General features: G+C 35.0%; 1 protein-coding gene across 5 annotated transcripts in view; it reads left to right on the forward strand.

Moving 5' to 3' along the window:
- LOC149777584 (neurofibromin-like) overlaps positions 1-22,773 on the forward strand; it is a 295,420-nt gene that overhangs the window by 60,668 nt on the left and 211,979 nt on the right. For 4 of the 5 annotated variants that reach the window (XR_016416190.1, XM_089942205.1, XM_089942202.1 and 1 more), the window contains exons 11-19: positions 902-1,081; positions 2,335-2,547; positions 4,870-5,022; positions 9,953-10,075; positions 11,748-11,861; positions 12,374-12,453; positions 13,680-13,863; positions 15,573-15,759; positions 16,734-16,807. Coding sequence is in view for 4 of the 5 variants with exons in the window: in XM_089942205.1 (XP_089798331.1) it covers positions 902-1,081; positions 2,335-2,547; positions 4,870-5,022; positions 9,953-10,075; positions 11,748-11,861; positions 12,374-12,453; positions 13,680-13,863; positions 15,573-15,759; positions 16,734-16,807 (1,308 nt within the window). In the remaining variant the exon portion in view is untranslated. The remainder of the gene's footprint in view (positions 1-901; positions 1,082-2,334; positions 2,548-4,869; positions 5,023-9,952; positions 10,076-11,747; positions 11,862-12,373; positions 12,454-13,679; positions 13,864-15,572; positions 15,760-16,733; positions 16,808-22,773) is intronic. The other variant, XM_089942204.1, reaches the window with a different exon arrangement.

The raw sequence follows: 22,773 nt of genomic DNA on the forward strand, positions 1-22,773 counted from the left end.
AATGTACCAACCTATAAACTCTTCTGAAGAAGTGTTTTCAGTTAATGCAGGAAAGGCTAACCTAGGGATTTAAAAAAAAAAGTAAGTTAATGAGCTTATGAACCGTGTCATTTAATTTCAAGATTGAGTGGATAGAATGTCATTGAACAGCTTCATGAAATCATGTGTGTGTATATGTTGCCACAAAAGTAAGGAGGCATTGTTTAAAAAAACATCTTTAATTTCAGGGAAACTGTGTATAAAGAACATACTTAATTTCCAGGAATTAATAGTATAAAGGACATCTTTAATTTCTAGGATACATTGTACAAAGAACACCCTTAATTTCCAGGGAACATTGTATAAGGAACACCTTTAATTTCCAGGAAACATTGTATAAAGAACACCCTTAATTTCCAGGAATTATAGTATAAAGGACATCTTTAATTTCCAGGAAACATTGTACAAAGAACACCCTTAATTTCCAGGGAACATTGTATAAAGCACACATTTAATTTCCAGGAATTATAGTATAAAGGACATCTTTAATTTCCAGGAAACATTGTACAAAGAACACCCTTAATTTCCAGGGAACATTGTATAAAGCACACATTTAATTTCCAGGAATTATAGTATAAAGGACATCTTTAATTTCCAAGGAACATTGTATAAGGAACACCTTTAATTTCCAGGAAACATTGTATAAAGAATACCTTTAATTTCCAGGAAAGAAGGGAACCAGGATATCCATAGAAAAGCCTTATTACCAATCATATCAGCGAACAATATTGAACAATACTTCAAACATACAAATGTTTTGGTTTTACAAATGACTTTCGCTTTTTCATGTAATTCATTTTTGGACCTCTTTGAACTGTGTAGGAAGTGACACTGTATGTGGATATTCTTTCTGCCTTCACAGAAACATTTCATTGATGAAGTGAAGAAGACAATCTCATCACACCACAGTTATTCCAAAAACATGGCAGAGGGGGCTGCTGTGACCTGTGTCAGATTGTGCAAGGCCTCTACCTATATCAGCATCAATGATCGGCTCAATGTCTTATTCACTCTTGTCCAGTGTGTTATCAATGATCTCAAGGTAAGTAGTTTAGAAAATCAAGCTGTTGACTAATATTTCTTTGTATTGTCTTTGAAAATTCTGTTGAAAATTTGGACTTCAAATTAAAATATCGGTTTTACTGACATTCTTTCCATGGGGATAAAGTGTTGATGAAATTGATATGACGCTAAATAAGTTTGATGAACTTAGGTCCAGTTCCTAAACCATATCTATAAATTAAGGCAATAGTATTTTTGGTAAAAATTGAAGGCAAGTTACACAGTATTACTTAAATTTTGAAAATTGTAATCTTGGTTTTAGCTGCTGGATAAGGGATTTCGCTTCCCATGTCAGTTTGTATATTGTATGATTATGTAAACAAGTTTGAGCACCATGTGTTCATTAATTTCCAAATGGCAGCAACAGTAGCATCTTTGCTTTTGTCAACAATTTTGTTCTGTTATGAAGAAATTCATTTTTGCCAGGAACATGCAGGTCATTGCCTTGAAGTTCTTTAAAAACCTAATTCAGTGATCATTTTGGTTCTATAACAAAAATTGTCATGTGACACTTATTAACGGTAATCCAAAAACATTATTTTTTTTAAATACAACTTAATGCTTGAACTGCATGTAGTGATACATTTTGATTTGGTCCTGACCATCTATCCATTCATCTATCTTGAGAAACTTATTAGTAAGATTGCACAGAAACCACCACTTGGCACATAGACCAGTGAAATTTGGGAGGAAATACAGATGACCAATATTAATTTTCAGGCTGTTGTGCAATTTGCTTTTTAAAAACATTTTTGAAGTTTGTTGGACATGGACTTGTATGAGAAAAGCCTTATTAGCAAAATAAACTGAAACCACTTGAGACGGGCATATGAAAGTTGATAGGCTTATTTACCTGATTCAAAATTTAGGTTTCAGATGGCCTGACTGCCATATTTGCTTTTTTTCGTTTTTAAAATATTTTGAATTTTCTGAATCTTTAGATCTGCAGTGGGGCAAATATGCACTACAAATACAAACGTATATGACTTTGTTGTTCTTTTAGACAGAGAAAAAATTATTTGTGTTTCCTATTGCACAGGTTTTAAAATTATGATAGGAAGATTTTTTTAAACATTGTATATTTAATGTGATTTTTTTCTGCTAGGGTCAACAGTGCAAAAAGGGGTTGGAAACATATTTTTTGTTGTTTGGTCTTACTACAGTTCTATCATGTTCCTTTTCTTTCCTTGTTACATGTTATTATTTCTCATTCAATATATTTTGTAATTTCAGGGGCTGTTGTTCAACCCTCCACCAAACAGCAAAACCTTTTCCAGAGGGTCAAACATCATAAGTGGTGACCTTGACCTCTACATTGACTGTTTTGTTTCCATTTTTCGCATCACCCCTCACAATAATGATGTTCTGAAAGTTTGTCTAAACCCACACTCACCACCAATCTACCATTTAGTCCTGGTCAATGCTCTTCATCGCATAATAACTCAGGTTAGTGTATGTAAATACAGTTTGGTCATGTACTAACCAATCTTTTTAATGTAATTTTGTATTAATTTGATAGTATGATGTGGGGATAATGCCATGGTGATGCTTGAAATCAGATCTGTAAAGTATCAACAAGGTTGAAATCCAAATTTGTAATGTGAATGCTTTTATATAAATGAGACTAGACTGTACTTCAGTATCTTAATTTATGAACTAAAAATTCTTCCACTCCGTCTGTCATTTTTATCTGTTTGCAAGTCTGTGTATCTTTGTATGAATGTATATATGTATCTGCATGTCTCTGGGAATAGCAATTTGCATAGTTGCCTGCGCTGCAGGCTAGGGTGCCTACCTCGTGCTCATATTTAAGGAAGATGGAAGGTGTGGTCACTTTGGGAAGTGTCTTAAGCATAGTGGTAGGATATATCATGACTGGGCATTCACATTCCAACAATTCTACCATTGTGAATTACATCAGAAGGCAAGGGGAAACCAAAATTCCCAGACTTCCACAATCAAGCCAGTCACATTCCAAGTGGATTAATTTTCCTGATGGAATCGTATAATTCAAACTGAATGGTTGACTCACTCAGCAATATTCAGATGAATCTGCATTCTCTGGGTTTGATCACTCAGGAACCATATTGTTGACAGAGTGATATAAAGAAGCAAAACTATCCATCTTTGTCAAGCCAATCCCAAATCCAAAGCCTGGGCAGTCCAAGCTCTTACAATGAATTGGAATGGTCAGAGTTCATACACATTTCTCCCAGCTCCAATCCAAATATCTTGCAGAAAGAAGAGGAAGTGGATTTTTGTCTGCTCCTGATCACTTCACTTGAGTGGGACAAATCATGGATGACAATGTAATAGACTTATCAGTTGAAATCTACAGAAAAAATCTTTGTCTTTCATCATCTACATAAGCAATCATAAATGCAGATGTTTTATCTGAACTTGGAATTTTTTTACCTCCTTGCTTGGCTTATTTTCCATACGGCTCTCAGGGAAAAATTCTTAAAACAAGTGGCGGACAAGCAGAACCATACTCCATAAAAATTTTAATACTCTAGCCCATATCTTTCAAAATGTGAAGTTGACTAATATACCAAAGGGGATCAGATAAGGTACCATGTATGGAGTAAGGGTAATTTCCACCCCCTTTCTTTGTATCTCTTCTTCTGATAGGGGCACACCCTCTTTGCCTCTCTGTAGTTACCTGTTAAACTAACAGAGAATGCATTTTCTGTCAGTGAAGTATAGATGGAATTCAGTGCCTAACCCTCTATCCAAGGGGAGATAAGTATTGTCTGATTTCCACCTATGTGGACAGAAAACTTTCAGCTGTCAAAACTCATTGTCAATGTGGTTGAAAAATGATGAGTGGTTTATACACAAAATGTCAGTTCTTGAATATATATTTACATTTACCAAATTTTGTGGCAGTGTATTCTTTGAGTATTAAAGAAACACATTGATTTTGGTTTCAGATGTCAAGGTCACTGTGATTAAAAGAAGAATTTTTTTTGTTCTTCATAATAACTTGTGTATTAGACAACTTAACCAAAGTTTGTGGAGATTTTGTTCTTAAAATAATAAAGAAACCAATAGATTTTCATGTCTAAAGATCAAAAGTTATGTTATTATTTATTTATGTGTTTATAGTTGAGTAATCTACATCACTCTGTGCACTGGCCTAAAGAGAATTACTCTTGATATATAATATTTGGAGGTCTACAGATCAAAGGTTATGGTCATGGTTAGTGTAATAAGAAAATAATGGCTTTTGTTCAAGACCACATACTGGTCAAGTTCATTGAATCCTGCTGGTCAATAATATTCATAGTCAACCATGCCTGACTAGTTCCTGAATAGAGTTTTCTTACATATGCATATATTGTACCATTCACACTACTCCTGTTAATGTAACTAACTTATAACTCTATTTATCTATCCTTCTGTATGTCGTCTGTCATTTTTGTCAGTCTGACTCCATGTTTTAAAATACCAGATACAGCCATCACAAATCTTCACTCAATGTTCTGAATAATAAATATTAAACTTGATGGAACTTTTTGATTGGTCAGAATATTTGAGCAAGATTTTGGAGGTGAGTATATTTTTATGATGCTGGGGTAAGATATATGGCTACAACTTAATACCCAGTTTACATTATGAAATCTGTTAAGTTTATTGCTGTAGTTTTGTGTGGAAGTGTTTCTCATTTGGTGGAAACATTTCAATGGAATCAGTATGGGTAATGCAATGTTCTGGAATACATTTATTGAAATGCAATTCAATAAAAATTTGTTTTATTTGTTGCAGCCTCGGCTTCCATGGTGGCCAAATATTAGTATCATATATGGGAAGGCTGCAGAATTGCGCAACATGTTCACAGATACTCTGAACAAGGTTACTCAGGGAATGGCCAGTCACACAGCCCCAAAGATGACAGGTGTTACTTATGTAAGTCTTCAGGTAAATGTTAGACATATCTGTCACTACTTATAACAGGTGTTTTTGCTCAAAGGATATTCTTGTTCAAATTGTATTGTTGATTTTATTTATTTATCTATCATTTTATTTTGCAGTACTTACACCTGTTAACCAGAATTTCAGACATTAAAAGACAGTATTTTCTTGCATAATGAATTTATATAGTTCATACAACCTTTGAAAAATCTGTGTATTCAAAGGATTGCCATGAAAACTCATTGAATTTTCCCAAAACTTGTTTTTTTTTAAATCTTTTAAAAGTTTTTGAACTTTACCAAGATCTTTAAAAAAATTCTGAGAGAATGCAGCATTGGGAGGATCAAATGACCCATGACACGAGTATAGTTTCTGCACACACCCCCAGCAGCTTCTACCCCACCCACCGATTTAAAAAAAAAAAAGAAAAGCATCAAGGATATATGAAATGCACAGGGCTTATTCATTTGGTTGATTGATTTATAATTTCAAACTCAATTGTCACCAAACAGTCCCTAACGTTGGCACCTTCAGTTTCAGACTTGTAGAAATCTCAACACTAACATGGTGGCATCCATGTTTGTGTGGGCGAGTATGTGTTGTTGACAACAACAGTAGTGATGTATTTCTTGTTGTTTCATAAGCTCTGGACAGTTACATAAATTGAAAGGACATCTTTTTACCCCATTTTTCAGTTTGGTTTTGGAATTATTAGAATAGGACAATGCATACTTGGGTGCAGACAACAAAGTGTTTACCTTCTGTGAATGTGTAGGCCTTGCATCTACCTCTTCATCGAAAATGAACACTTCAGGTAACAGGAAAATGACAGCAAGCATTAAGAATGGACAGTTGTATCAACATGTGGTTTTCACTAAACACTTCTTATGATGTCTAGCTGGTCCTAAGCGGAAATGGTGCTGATTTGACATCAAATATAGCCACCACATCAGCCATCTTGAAAATCTTGTTATTGCTACTCTTTGTAAATGGAATGTCATATTGACATGGGCTTTTCACCAAAAGACTTCCTAAAATGTCTAGTTAATCCTAACCGAAATCGTGCTGATCTGAGTTCCAGTATGGCTGCCACAGCCATATAGAAAATCTTGTTTTCACAAAAAGACTTTTTATAATGTTTTGTTGATCCTAAATTGAAATGGTGCTGATCTGTTGTCTGATAAGCTGTCTCGGTGGCCACCCCAAAATCACTACTCCTGAATGGTCACATCATCTTGGCATTTTCACGGAAAAACTTCATATAATGTTTTGTTGATCCTAAATTACAATGGTGCTGATACGATGTCCAATATGTGATCATCTTGAAAGTCATTTTGACATGGGGTTTTCATCAGAATAGTTTTTATGGTGTCTTGTTGGTCCTAGATGAAAATGACTAACTGTAAATATGGGCACCATGGTGGCCATCTTGAAGATATCTCTGCTCCTTCCAAATGGTGGTCTAGTGATCAGAAAGTGCTTGCCTTACCAATTTCTGCCATCTTACTTCTGTCAGCATAGGCTTGAGTCTTGGGCTTGGCCAATATAGCTATGTGAGAAAGCTTGCCATTAGTTTCCCATGGGTTGTTGGTTTTTCCCAATATTTTCCTGGGATCTTCCTCCACCAGCTATATTGGCTGTCATGTATAACCTAATATATAATGATAAAAGGCACTAAACCCACAACTTCATCCAAAATGGATGGCTTATTGACATGGAGTTTTCACCAATATTCTTCTTAATATACCTAGTTGGTCGTAATAAAAATGGAGCAAATTTTACATGCAGTATGGATGTTTTACTAATCTTGTCACTATTCCCAATGATTGCATGATCATTTTGACATGGGGATTTCCACCAAAAGATTTCTGAGGATGCATACCTCTTGTCCTAAATGAAGATGGTGCCAATATGACATCCGATAAGTCTGTCACAGCATCTAATTTGAAAATCTTGTTATTGTTGATGTAGATCAGAGATGGTTTCAGTACTCAACAGTTAAAAGAAAGAATTGGTCTTATCTTAAATTCCTGGAAATTCTTTTCACCCAGTAGAGCATCACTCCCTTATCCTTGTGTCTTCTTTGCACACATTGATATTAACAAGACATCATAATTCAGATTAGATTGGAGGTGACATAATACATGTTCTGGTTAAATAAATATACCTTTGGTAAGTAAAACTTGTATCCATGATAAAGTGATAATGTACATTTGTTCTTATATCTATTCCATTAATAAAAAGTGGTCATATCAGAATGGCATTGTCACTAAAAGACGGACATCATGAATGTCGTTAGTCATGTTGAAAGGCTAGACATCTCAACACATGGTTTTCACTCAGATTCTCATAATTATGTATTTGGTCTTAAATGAATGATGCCAATATGACCTCTCAGAATGGCCACCACTTACTACAGCTTCTTTGCTTGATTATATAATTATACTGGCATGTTTTTGTGGGTTTTTTTGAAGACACTATTTTCTTGCAACATGTAGTTAATGTATTAAACTATATGGCAGTTTCTCTAGAGCTGTATCAACATACGGTTTTCACTAAAATGTCATGGCTGGTTATGAATGAGTGCTTATCAGACTGCAAGCATGTCACACCAATTGCCACCTTGAAAATATTATTAAATGGTAAATGGTTCTGAATGAAAATGGTGATGATCTGTCGATCATCATATCTGCACTTTGGTTAAGAGTTTGACAGCCACACCTAAATGACTTTGCAGTCAAGTCAAAGGACATTAATTGCATTTGTATACTTCACTGAGCTTATGAGTACACTGACTTGTACATGTAAACATGAATTTTCACCAGACCTTATATTTAGTTCCACTACAATAAACAAGTTTAATGTCCACATGGCACCCATTGACTTCAAGATCAAAGGCCTTGTCTCAGGATTTTAGTCTGGCTTATGAGCATGAGAACAAAAACAAGTAAAAATGGATTTTTGAAAAACAAAACCCAGTTTGTGGCTAAAGCTGAAGATTACCTTGAAGGAAGTCAGTTAATTAACATGCTTTTTGTGCGTTTTTTTCAAACAAAATATTAATAATAGATTTAATTAAACGTGGCATGTAAGTATATTGTGGCATGTTCATTGTTCTATTAATGATATCAAGTACATTATTAATGGTATTGCACTTAAAGATATTTTGAACATGTCGATTCAAATGTGCAGGAAAATATTTTTGTTACCAAATTTAGCATGTTCAGTTTTTTTTTAAAAGAACATTGGAGATTGTTTCAATACTTGCCAGGATAAAAAGAATAAAAGTACAGAAGAAACAATTGCAGTTGAGTCCGGAAAGTTCTTTTTGAGGGACTTTTGTTTTTAAAATGTTGATTCAAGACATGTCAGAAATTTCGAATTTTTTCTATACATTTGAAATGGTTTGTTAGATTCAAAACATATTTTCATACAGTTAAATGCCAAATTAGTTCTTATTGTTATGAAATTAATATTTTCATGTTTTTGTTCTTTCGGTCAATGAGCTTAATTTCATCCTAAGCTACTAGGAGGAAATTCATTAAACTTTTCACTTGAGGTAAAGTTGGTCCTAAAAGAAAATGGTGCTTTTCGGACATACTTTATGGTGCCACAGTGGCCATCATGAAAATGTTGTTATTACCACACCTCCTGAACAGATGGCCACATTAACATGAGGTTGTCACAAAAGCACGTGAAATATGGGCTTACATCATCAGGATTTTGGATGGGTTGAATAATGAGCAAGTTCTGTAAATATTAATGAGGTAATCTTGCACCTGATTGGCTGGACATGTTACCACACTGAAAGCAATAGTTCTGATCTGATTTTTTCAAACTTGGAATATGGTATTATTTCTTATAGATATTGGATCAGTCCATAATGAGCAAGATCAGTGCATATTGATGAGATGGTCCAGAATCAAATCTTAGATGTCTTTGATTAAGAGCAAGAGACTATTCATATTAGTTTTCTTTACGTTCTAAAACAGTTTTTCTTTTCTTTAGTATATAGTAAAATGGGTACAGTCAACATGATACAAATTTTGGGAGCTGGTTTATATAGGTTGCGGGGCCCCGAGTGGCCGCGTGGTCTAAAGCGCTCACCGTTCCGGATCACTGCCATCTCACCTCTGTCTGCGTGGGTTCGAGTCCAAAGCTCGGCTAGCGTGGGTACGTGGGAAAGCCTGCCAGTAGCTTCTCGTGGGTCGGTGGTTCTTACCTGGGTTTTCCAGGGTTCTTCCTCCACCATTAATACTGGCCGCCATGTATAACCTATCTTGTGCTGAAAAATGGCATTAAACCCTAGAACAACAACAACAACAATATAGGTTGCATTCTTTTAATGTTATGTAAGCCAACATAACTAAGGAAATGGTTAGCTGTCAAGTTCTGTAAGACAGATGAGCAGTATCAGACCTATTTTGGCCTCTTGTTAGATGGGGTAGAAGTCTACAAAAAATTGTACATTTACCATCTTCAGTTATCAGAAATAATTTGCTGCTAATGCTAAAATTAAAGGTTTTGCTAAAAACTGAAACGTGATTCACAGCATGTCAGAACCTGAATAGAGTGATCACACAAGAACAGGTTAACGACACAGCTTTTCTTAAAATTTGTAAACTTTGGCATATAGCTGTTGATAATTAAAATTAGGTTATTGCAGTCTAAGTTTTACAGCTTGACCAGCTTGAATTAACTTGTTTGTATTCATAAACAGATAATAAAATTTGATGAGAGAATGTATTTCACCAATAGCTTTTTACTTAAAGTTGGTCACATTAACATTATTTGTTGCTGTTTTGTTCCAAGACCAGGAAAGCTTACCTGAGGTGACATGAAATTTTTTGTCATTCTCTTGATTCTTTAAACAGTGTAACCTTGTTGTATAGTAATATCTTGTGTAAATTCTATTGTATTTTATGTTGCTTTTCAGAGTATTACCAAAATGACAATATATAAATTTACAAAACCAGCAGATGAAACCATGACAACATATCGATACCTTCTTCTATGGATAGTGAAGCTTATTCATGCTGACCCCTACCTCATGTTACATGTAAGTATATGTGTGAATGTACAGATCTGTTACCTCATGTTACATGTAAGTATATGTGTGAATGTTCAGATCTGTTACCTCATGTTACATGTAAGTATATGTGTGAATGTACAGATCTGTTACCTCATGTTACATGTAAGTATATGTGTGAATGTACAGATCTGTTATCTCATGTTACATGTAAGTATATGTGTGAATGTTCAGATCTGTTATCTCATGTTACATGTAAGTATATGTGTGAATGTTCAGATCTGTTACCTCATGTTACATGTAAGTATATGTGTGAATGTACAGATATGTTACCTCATGTTACATGTAAGAGTATGTGTGAATGTACAGATCTGTTACCTCTTGTTACATGTAAGTATATGTGTGAATGTACAGATCTGTTACCTCATGTAACATGTAAGTATATGTGTGAATGTACAGATCTGTAACCTATTGTTACATGTAAGTATATGTGTGAATGTACAGATCTGTTACCTCATGTTACATGTAAGTATATATGTGAATGTACAGATCTGTTACCTACTGTTACATGTAAGTATATGTGTGAATGTTCAGATCTGTTACCTACTGTTACATGTAAGTATGTGTGAATGTACAGATCTGTTACCTACTGTTACATGTAAGTATATGTGTGAATGTACAGATCTGTTACCTACTGTTACATGTAAATATATGTGTGAATGTACAGATCTGTTACCTCATGTTACATGTAAGTATATGTGTGAATGTACAGATCTGTTACCTACTGTTACATGTAAGTATATGTGTGAATGTACAGATCTGTTACCTACTGTTACATGTAAGTATATGTGTGAATGTTCAGATCTGTTACCTCATGTAACATGTAAGTATATGTGTGAATGTACAGATCTGTTACCTACTGTTACATGTAAGTATGTGTGAATGTACAGATCTGTTACCTACTGTTACATGTAAGTATATGTGTGAATGTACAGATCTGTTACCTCATGTAACATGTAAGTATATGTGTGAATGTACAGATCTGTTACCTACTGTTACATGTAAGTATATGTGTGAATGTTCAGATCTCTTACCTATTGTTACATGTAAGTATATGTGTGAATGTACAGATCTGTTACCTACTGTTACATGTAAGTATATGTGTGAATGTTCAGATCTGTTACCTACTGTTACATGTAAGTATATGTGTGAATGTTCAGATCTGTTACCTACTGTTACATGTAAGTATATGTGTGAATGTACAGATCTGTTACCTACTGTTACATGTAAGTATATGTGTGAATGTACAGATCTGTTACCTCATGTAACATGTAAGTATATGTGTGAATGTACAGATCTGTTACCTCCCGTTACATGTAACTTCATGCACAATGACTACCCTGTTTTACCTGTAACTATTTCCACACCGATAGCTGTTGTTTGATGGTCTTAAAATAAGTAACAGAAAAGAAGGAAAACCAAATATTTTGTAAATTCAACAAATAATTTATTTCCCTCAAGTACAAAATGGATTTGCCAGTTAGCCATACATTTAGGGTATTGATCATGGAGGTTATAAGATATTTACTTGGCATTGGATTTGCCAGTTAGCTATACATTTAGGGTATGGATCATGGAGGTTATAAGATATTTACTTAGCATTGGATATAGATCATGCAAGCTGGTGTTTACTCATTTACAGAACCAAGGTAAGCCAGGTCATGAGATTCAGAGCAGTACATTGGAGTTGATCAATGGACTAGTCTCCCTAGTTCATCAGCAATGGATGCCAGATGTTGCACAGGAAGCCATGGAAGTAAGTATCTGACTTGAAAATTGATCTTTCAGAGGGGCATGCGGTGAAATTTAGCATAACATAGATCATTCTTTTGACCACCCAACCAATCTAGACACTGGGTATTATTGCAGTATTGTTTTTCAACGCAGTTTTTAACTCTTTGATTAAGATTTTTTTTGTCTTACAAAGATTGTTTGTGTTGTTTAGCAAAAGTCATTATTTGTATAGAAATGAAAAATGGCACACATGTTCATATGCAAATATAGTTGACCCAAGTGGATTTTGATGATATTATCACAATATTTCAAATTTGTCTACAGTAAATTTTACTTAAATAGTTTTGGCTTGCAGTGTCAGCGGTATACATGTTTTATTGACAAAATCTGATTGTACTTTAAAAAGAAAATAATATAAATTTGACTTTTCTTGACTGCATGGGGGGGGGGAACAATCAAGTTTTCCAAATGTAACAACAGTGTCTGTCATATCCTACTGAGTGGAGTTACACATTACATGAATCTTCTTTGCAGGCCTTACTGTGTCTTCATGAACCACACAATATAGAGCTGTGGAATCCCGAAGCCCCTATAAACACTTTCTGGGATGTTAGGTAGGTCTCTTATTTAAGCATGAATGTCTCCATCATTTTGCCTTTATACATCAAGGGTAGAGAAGAAATATTTAAGTAAAATATGGTTAGTACTAAACAGAGACTTTGTGAATTGATAGTTAATTTAATTCATGTACCCTTTGAAGCATAATAGGTATACAATTATATGGATATAACTTGTTCTGATGTAATGAAGTAATTTATAAGGGGTCCTAGGGGTTTATAATTACTTTTACACCATATTTTATTCATATATTATATTTACTTGTCGGATCTGCTTTTTTGTAAATAATGCACTAATGATATATTATACAACTGTATATTTTACTGGTTCCTTTTATGTTCAGTTTGTATTTAATAGTTTAGAGGAGAGCCACATCTGTGAATTTAAATAAATATAAATTTTGTCACAAATTGGACAAAACCAGCAAGATTGGTGAAATTTATTAAGTGCAAAATAGACATCTAGAAACGTGAAATTGTGTAGCAGCTCAAAAAAGTTGGTTTGGGGTATGGAAAGTTAGAGTAGGGCCCCTTTCCCCATCTGTAGCCAAACCACAGACATTGATACCCACAAAGATAAATGCATTTGCAATGTTTTGCCATCCTTTAAAATTGCTGGCAATCTTTACATATCCTTTTAGAGTTTATGGGATGGTCTGTGCACTTGCACAAATTTGTTATCACTGCCTAAACAACTTGGAGGATTGCCATGAAATGTTGCACGCACATTCATTCCATGGTCCTGTTGGTTATACTTGAAAATGGTGCAGTATGGACGTCCAGTATGTCCACCACACTGGCTGTCTTGAAAATTGGTACTTCTCATGAATGGAAAGTCATATTGACTGGGGAGGGTGGAGGGGTTAATCAGAAGACTTCTGATGATGTCTAGTGGATCATAAATGTAAATGGTTTCTCATCTGAGTGCAATAAACAATTTCTAGGAAGCTTTTTGTACATGGTTTAATTTTCAGTTTGATTTAATTTTCAACTGTCGGGCATTAAATTCCTCTTGGATAAGAGGTCATGTTTCAGATATAAGTTGTAGCATAACATACATGACTAAATATCAGAGAGAAACTTGAAACTTTAAAATTAAATCATATACAAACTTCCGTAAATCAGTAGAGACTGTATATTGCAATCAGGAAAGAAAGAAAATGAGGAGAGGGTTAAAAAAACAATGTTTCAGAATAGTATTAAAGCAGTGTTTTTTATTTCAGTTCCCAAGTGTTATTTTCCATTTCTCAAAAGTTGATACAACATCAGATTGCGAACTATACCGAGATTCTAAAGTGGTTGAGGGAGTTGTTGGTGTGTCGGAATAGCTTTCTTCAGAAACACAGTGCCAATGCTAATGTGGGCAGTAATATTCCTGTCTGCCGGCAGGCACATATCAAACTTGAGGTCAGTAGTTGGAAGGAAACATTTAGAGTATATGGTGGTATCTTAGATGGCATTCAAGTTTTGCCATGGGTGGTTGGGTGAATTTGTTGGTAAGTATTTCAGCACTGTATGGTAGTGCCATTTCTACGTTCTAAGGGTTCTTTGAGAAAAAAGTCTTAATGGTACTGCAGGTTTTTCCTTTGTACAAAACAAAAGTAGCTTACCTAAAGTATGAAAATGCTGGATGAAACCAAATCATTTTATGAAAGAAAAAAAACAAATCATTGTTTATGTTTTCTTGAATGCATTGTCATAGTCCCAGAGAAGAATATGTATAAATCTGAATTTATGGTAATGCAGTAACATATTATTACCTGTTGTTATACACGTTTTAGACAGGCACCACCAGCTTTGTCTATATGACATTTTGTCAGTATTATTTGGCTCAGATATCCTAAATTTCAAATGAAATCTGGGTTTCTGCTGGCATTTTTGTTTACCATTATTTCTTAGTCATTTTATTGTTTTGAGTAAAATAGTAAAACATGGCCCGTATGAACAGAGATGTAATGAATTTATGGTATATACCAATTGAATTTATGTACTTTTTGAAGTGTTGTGTGTACATAATAATATAAATATAGTGAAGTATGGATACACAAATTTTTACAGATTTGCCAGGAGGTCTGTTGCCAACAAATTTGCATTCAAGTTTTCAGATTTATTTTACTGTAGAATTAACCTTTTGGATCTCTGTCTATATGCCAGGCATATAAAAGAAATTTTATCCAGTCAGTGGGATGATTGTTAAGGTCAATTAACATTACCTTTGTTGGACATTTCAGTCATCATTACAAAGCCAGCATTAGCTGGAAGCAGGACATATCATTAACATTTCTCTTTTCAGATGGTGGTGTGATCGTTAATAGTTTTGGTTAAGTTTTTCATTTTGCATGTATTTCCTAAACCATTTTATGGATTTTCTTCATACTTATGGGTGAAACATTATTATGCAAAGGCAGTTCATTCTGGGACATGCTGGCTTGCCCCTTGGACACTAGGGTCAGGGTCACAGTTATAGAAAATATGAGTTAAGGTTTCGTTCATTTTTTTTCTTGACCAGCATTTCCTAAGCTCCTGATAGATTCTCATTATAGTTGGTATTAGTCATTATGAAACAAAGATGATTCATTCTATGACATGCCTGCTTGCCCTTTTGACCTTGGGGTCAAGGTCACAGTCAATGAAAATTGGCATTAGGATTTTGATTAAAGTCATTAATTTGTTTATATTTCATATTCCACCTGATGGATTTTCTTTTTACTTTGGAAGAATCATGATATAGCTAAAACAATTCATTCTGTAACATGTTTGTTTAAACTTTTGACCTTATGATCAATGTAACATGTCTTACAGTGGTGTTTTAGATATGGGCTTCTTGTTTGTTGAGATATGTAAAACCTTAATATTCCAATGTCTTGCAAGTCATTGGTATAAATTGTATCCAAGTTGGGATTTAACTTTAGATGATGCAAGCTAAAACTGTTCAGTTTTAATTTGAAAAAGTCTCTAAATACAAAAATGCATATGTAGATATGATGGGTGGAGAGATCCAACAGTTCTGAGAGGTCAGTTTTGTTAAGTATATGATCTTTCAGTATTTCCTTATCTATTAGCATGATGTGACTTTTCATATTTTTTCATTTATATTTGTCCAAAATATTTTTCAGGTTGTGTTTTTCATGTATTTATGGAGCATAGACATAGATGCAGTATTAACAGCCATGTCATGCTTCCATTTGTTGTGTGAAGAGGCAGAGATCCGCTGTGGGGTAGATGAAATGGCAGTTACCCAGATACTGCCCAATTACAATGTCTACCAAGAAATGTCAGCAGCAAGTACTGTGCTTACAACAGGTATGTCGTAATTACTGATCAGGTGACCAGATATTGTATACACTAACAGTACAAAGACTCATTATGCTTTCATTTAAAATTGAGGAGATATAGCACTTGTCAGTGTTGTATGGATTTACATACATTTATTTGACAACTGTGTGCAGTGGCATTATGTCCCCAATAATAAGTGCTATGTTGATTGATTCCAGCTGCAAACTGCATAGACCCAGATATGCTATTGCATAATGTGCTGGCAGATCTGAGTCTGTGCAGTTTGTTATGAGTAATCAGTAGAAGAAAACAACATAGACCAATATATACCAGCACATGTGACAGCAAATCAAGGTCTCATTTGTTTGCATTTAGATTTTGGCTTGGAAGCAAGTATAGACAGTACATTTTGGTGGTGTTAAAATTTTGCAAACTGTTAGCATTAAAATGTTAGATTAACCAGGCAGGTTGTATTTGATTTTTATTCAACTGTATTATTGCTTCTCACTTAGTTGGGTCCAGCTGCAAACAACATTGACCCTGATATGTCATTGCATAATGTCCTGGCAGATCAGGGTCTGTGTTCTGTTGATTACTATTGATTACTATGAATACAGTACATAAACCCAGATCTGCCAGTGCATTATGCAGTGGCGGAGTTGGTATGAGTATATACATGAGTATACACATTACCTGTGTATAGTATGCATCAACCTCTGGACAGCATGGTGGTAGGTCTGGGTCTCCTGCATTTGCATTTAGGCATATTTTATTGTCTAGCCAGCCTTGTTGGAAGCTAGACGTACCAAGCACTTCATCATCCATGTGTTTGTCCATCTATCCATTCATATTTACAATCCTTCCATCTGCACCATATAACCAAGGTAGATGTGACAAAATACGAGTCTCACATAGAAGAATACAGTTGAATAAGTGACTATACAGATATAGTCTTTATGTAGGTAAATTATTTTAAGATGTACATTTGTTTCTTTATCCAGGTCGAGCAGCGTTACAGAAGAGGATTATGGCATTATTAAGAAAGATTGATACATCCACACCAGGAAACTCACAGGTAAGCTGTTATTTCTCAAAATATGAACCATTTATTTTTAATCAAATGTAAATCTAACATTCTGCATATACTCGCTTATAAGTCATGTCAGTCTGCTAAAAACAAAGATCCTGATCAGCCATAGCATAATGCACCTGCAGATCAGGGTCTATGTTGTTTGTTCGACTTGATTACTCCTAGCAAACTGCACAGACCAAAATCTGCCAGTTCATTTTGCTGTGGCAGATCAGGATGACATGCAATGGAAGATCTGGGTCTGTGCAGTTTGCAGTTGGAATCGTATAAGTGAGTATATACATTCTTTTTATGCATCAATACATTGATAATTTGCATTATAAGAGGCCAAGAAAATGCTGACTCGGGAATATAGTTATTTTTTATATAAAAAAATTGATTTAGGATATTAGCTAATGATGAACAGATAAAAGTGATGTTCTTAAAAATAATTTGATGTGTCATGTAAGAATTGAAGTCTACAGAGAATATGTCATACCTTTTTATTTACACTACTTGTATGTATTGTACTTTTTTCACAAAATTAAAAACGTAAATAAACCAGCTTTAATACGTCTTGTTTGTTAACATATAAACAAGATGTTTCTGAGTTCTGAGTTGTAACTTTTGTTCTAATATGAGGCAGTTACTAATAGTAGATTCTTTGTTGCATGAGCGGTTTTGCCTTTTTTTATGGGGGGGGCCTTTATAGTGCAGTGGTTACATGCTTACTCTGGATCAAGCACGTCTAGTGTTGTGAGGTACTGCTAAGAATAACCATTTAATTTAGTCTTGAGATAATGATTTCATTTTCTCAGCACCATGTCTGCACTGAATTGTATTTCATCACTCATTCATTAATTATTATTTCTTTCCATTAAATACTGGTACAGTGAACATTGTTTCAAGTCCACCTGGAGATTCCTCTGATATAAATTTGGCATTCTAATCGCAGCAGATGTCAGTTACACTTATATAATAAACTACTTAAACTGATTAGTGCCTACTTCTTATGACGAGTCCATTAGTGCCTACTTCCTATGACAAGACCATTAGTGCCTACTTCTTATGACAAGACCATTAGTGCCTACTTCTTATGACAAGACCATTAGTGCATATCTCTTATGACAAGACCATTAGTGCCTACTTCCTATGACAAGACCATTAGTGCCTACTTCTTATGACAAGACCATTAGTGCCTACTTCTTATGACAAGACCATTAGTGCATATCTCTTATGACAAGACCATTAGTGCCTACTTCCTATGACAAGACCATTAGTGCCTATTTCTTATGACAAGACCATTAGTGCATACTTCTGATGACAAGACCATTAGTGGCTACTTCTTATGACAAGACCATTAGTGCCTACATCTTATGACAAGACCATTAGTGCCTACTTCTAATGACAAGACCATTAGTGCATATCTGTTATGACAAGACCATTAGTGCCTACTTCCTATGACAAGACCATTAGTGCCTACTTCTTATGACAAGACCATTAGTGCCTACTTCTTATGACAAGACTATTAGTGCATACTTCTGATGACAAGACCATTAGTGGCTACTTCTTATGACATGACCATTAGTGCCTACATCTTATGACAAGACCATTAGTGCCTACTTCTAATGACAAGACCATTAGTGCATATCTGTTATGACAAGACCATTAGTGCCTACTTCCTATGACAAGATCATTAGTGCCTACTTCTTATGACAAGACCATTAGTGCCTACTTCTTATGACAAGACCATTAGTGCCTACTTCTTATGACAAGACCATTAGGATTTACATCTTTTGACAAGACCATTAGTGCTTACATCTTTAATATGACAAGACCATTAGCGCTTACATCTTATGACAAGACCAATAGGATTTACATCTTTTGACAAGACCATTAGTGCTTACATCTTTAATATGACAAGACCATTAGTGCTTACATCTTATGACAAGACCATTAGTGCCTACATCTTATGACAAGACCATTAGTTCTTACATCTTTTGACAAGACCATTAGTGTCTACATCTTTAATATGACAAGACCATTAGTGCTTACATCTTTAATATGACAAGACCATTACTGCTTACATCTTATGACAAGACCATTAGTGCATATCTCTTATGACAAGACCATTAGTTCTTACATCTTTTGACAAGACCATTAGTGTCTACATCTTTAATATGACAAGACCATTAGTGCTTACATCTTTAATATGACAAGACCATTACTGCTTACATCTTATGACAAGACCATTAGTGCATATCTCTTATGACAAGACCATTAGTGCCTACTTCTTATGACAAGACCATTAGTACTTATATCTTATGACAAGACCATTAGTACTTATATCTTATGACAAGACCATTAGTACTTATATCTTATGACAAGACCATTAGTACTTACATCTTATGACAAGACCATTAGTGTCTACATCTTATGACAAGACCATTAGTGCTTACATCTTATGACAAGACCATTAGTGCTTACATCTTATGACAAGACCATTAGTGCATATCTCTTATGACAAGACCATTAGTGTCTACATCTTATGATAAGACCATTAGTACTTACATCTTATGACAAGACCATTAGTGCTTACATCTTATGAGGAGACTATAACGGGTGACCTGAGATGAAAACAAAGTAGGAATTGCTATTGCAAGAGATTTCTTTGCCACATGGGTGAGGAAAGATGGTTGCTTATAAAAATTCTCTGGTTCTTCTTGAGATATATTACTCAGTCATAATGTGTTCGGAATACATCCACTATCTCTCAAATCAGACCCTCCCAAGTTCAAAATTATTTCTTTTGGCTTAATTTAGCAACAGAAATGCAATTGCGTACTTGCCTTGATGGAAATAGGAAAAGGGTGGTCTCTTCTTGGGCTAAAGATTGGCACCATATTTTGTCTATTTTCATTTACTACTACATTTCTGGTCATTCTTTCACAAAAAGAGACCACACTTTTCCAAATTCCATACTTTAGACTTGATGCATGTATCTCATGTGCAACTCAGATCTGCTTCACATACATTAAGAGATGGAAGACATTGACAGTTCATAGATTTGACTCGGTCTGCCTTGTACTTATTTTTCTGACAACATATTTGAGGAAGAAAGTAATTTTTGGAGTAAAATACTAGTGAATGATATACCCAATCACAAGACCTTCACAGACCCTCTCCACATTTAACACCCTTAGAAGAGCTGGCATATCCACTTAAATATTAACTGATGATGGATGGGATTTGATGTGTCATCTGTTTAGACAGCAAGCAGACTACTTGTCTGCTTTTGTTGCTAAAACAAGCCAATAGACATGGTGAACATCTTTAGTGGTTTGTGAGGGCTTGATTTGGGAGGTAATGGATGTACCATTAGTGTATTTTGATTGGGCAAGTATTGTCATGGAAACATGTTGTTTTTATGTAGATGTCTTAATAAATGCACATCCCTCTGTTTAACCTTTTAATAAAATATTCACTTGTAAATGTACATGTCTTGATCTTTGGGCAGGGAAATGGCTGCAGATATCTATCTAGATTGCAATGATTTACTCAGAACATGCCACCTTTTATATCTTGTGTATTGTTCTGCTCAATTTTGTCGTTAAGTTGGTCCCCAAAACAGAACTTACATGTATTCTAGTAGGTTTTACCATACTTGGGAGATTGAATAAGCCTCAAAGGTGGAGTGGTTCCAGTATAACTGAAGAGAGCTAACCATAGGGCTAAGTGAACTTATGGTATGTCCCAGCACTTGTTGCACTTCATCTTTCATCCATCGTATATCCATTAATAAGAAGAAGAAATCCTATGAATGATTTCTCAAAAACCACTCAATAGAATTGGACCAAATGTTACAGAAACCATCACTGCATGAAGATTTTGTAATTTTGTACAAAATAATGAAGCTGATCCACATCAAATATGGCCACCATTACTGAAAATAGAAAAACGTTTATGCAGCTTTATGTGAAAGAAAACAGCTTCAGATTTGTTCAGATAATGACAGTCCATTGTCAGATGCAGTTGTCATTTCTACAAACACAGAGGTCTTTCAACATTTATACAAATGATGCCAGTCTACCATGTCCACCATTGCTTTGTAACAAAAAATCATTTAAACAACTTCTTAAAAGCTGCTCAATTTTTTTTATACTACTTAACCAATCAGCACAAGATCCTGCAAAATTTGTTCAGTGGATGCTGATCTGTCATTCAGTATGATGCCGAATACTAAAACGAAATCTGATAAACCTTCTCAGAAAACTGCTCAACAGAATCTGACCAAATTTGACAGTAAGCTCAGTGTTTCCCTTTACCCTCATTTGAACTTAAGCGATTCCCAAATATTTAATTTGAGCCTCCAGTTTTGATACCAAACTTTGATTTTTACTCAGTCTGACCCCAGTTGTGACACCAAGGAGAATTTCGATTTTCTGTATTGCACCCTTACGGGATACAATAAAGATTTTACATAGATACAAATAGTGCTGATATACAATTAGGTATGTTTGCCATTACTAAAATAGAAAAGTCTTTAATATGCAATAAAATATGGCCACCATTAGTATAAAGACAAAAGTCTGTAAGTAGGGTCTCAAAAACCACTCAGGGGAATTTGACTTAATTTGACAGAAAGGATCCTTGCATACATTACTTTTAAGTTTTTAAAAATTATCTTGATCTGTCATCAAATACAGCTGCTGTTACTAAAAATAGAAATACATCATAACTTTTTCTAAAACTTTAGTATTTTTTGATGAAATTTTAGTTTTATAGCTTAAAAGCATTCCAGATTTATACACATAAGCTGATCTGCCATTACTTGTCCTAATTTTAAATAAATATTGAGCAGAATTTGATCAAGTTTGACACAGTGTCCTTGCATAGAAGCCTTTCATTATTGGACAAATGATGCTGATGTACCGTTAAATATGGTTGAAGATACAGTGACTAAAATAACCTTGAAAGAGCTGTTTGTGTAACGTGTAGTCGACAGCATTGGATGAAGTTTGACATAAAGCATTCAACTCACCCAGATATCTTGGCCAACGGCTCATGCATTTGGCTATTGGGCAGATGTAAAGCAGCAGGGGGGGCGAATCGGACATTTTGTCCAATCGTCATTTGGCTTAATTAATACTTTCTGCACTCAGCGGATCCGGTGTCGTCAGCACCCGGTAAAAAAAAAAACGACGTCGTCGTCGGGGGGTCATCCAATCGTCATTTGGTTTAATTAATACTTTCTGCGCGCCGATCCCAGCGTCGTCAGCGTCCGGTAAAAAAGCGCGACGACCGCGTCGATGTCATTGCCCCCCCTGCTGCTAAGGGGCTATTTACAATGAAAATTATTTACAACTAACCGAATATTTGGTCAAGTCCGATACGATATCGTGTCCGAGGATCATGTAAATTTATTGTTACAAATCCATGTGGGGTCGACTGAGCATGACTAAAAAAGTTTCGAAAACCATTAAAGTCCATGTCACCGCCGCACCATGTCTGCCAAATATTTCGTAGCGTGTGTGTATCAACGCCGTTGAATACAGCAAGAATATTACAGTTGTCTCTGATTACTTTTGGAATCTGAGTGTATCGTTGAGTGACATATATCACGTCGGTGTTTTTATGCCTGCCTCTGGAAAGTATCCTAGCTGGGTTTTTTTGATTGTCTAACATAACATCATCGTACACGACTAGATTGTTAACGTCGCCATCAATATCATCAATACCTGGTGCATCATTGATATCTGTAATAAACTCAATAACATTTTTTTCAGCGATCGCTGATGCATTCTCGTTAAAATCTTTCAACACCTCGTAGCATCGTTGATCATCTACGCTAGGGGCGATTAAATACAACTTATCCCACTTCATCCATCTCATTATTAAATTAAGTAATAATTGCGTCTTGCCGGATCCAGATGGTCCGATGATAATCATCCGGATCGAGTTTGGTAACGCTG

This window comes from Sinohyriopsis cumingii, chromosome 18, assembly GCF_028554795.1.
Source record: "Sinohyriopsis cumingii isolate HCF-2022 chromosome 18, ASM2855479v2, whole genome shotgun sequence".
In the NCBI taxonomy this organism is placed as follows: Eukaryota; Metazoa; Mollusca; class Bivalvia; order Unionida; family Unionidae; genus Sinohyriopsis; species Sinohyriopsis cumingii.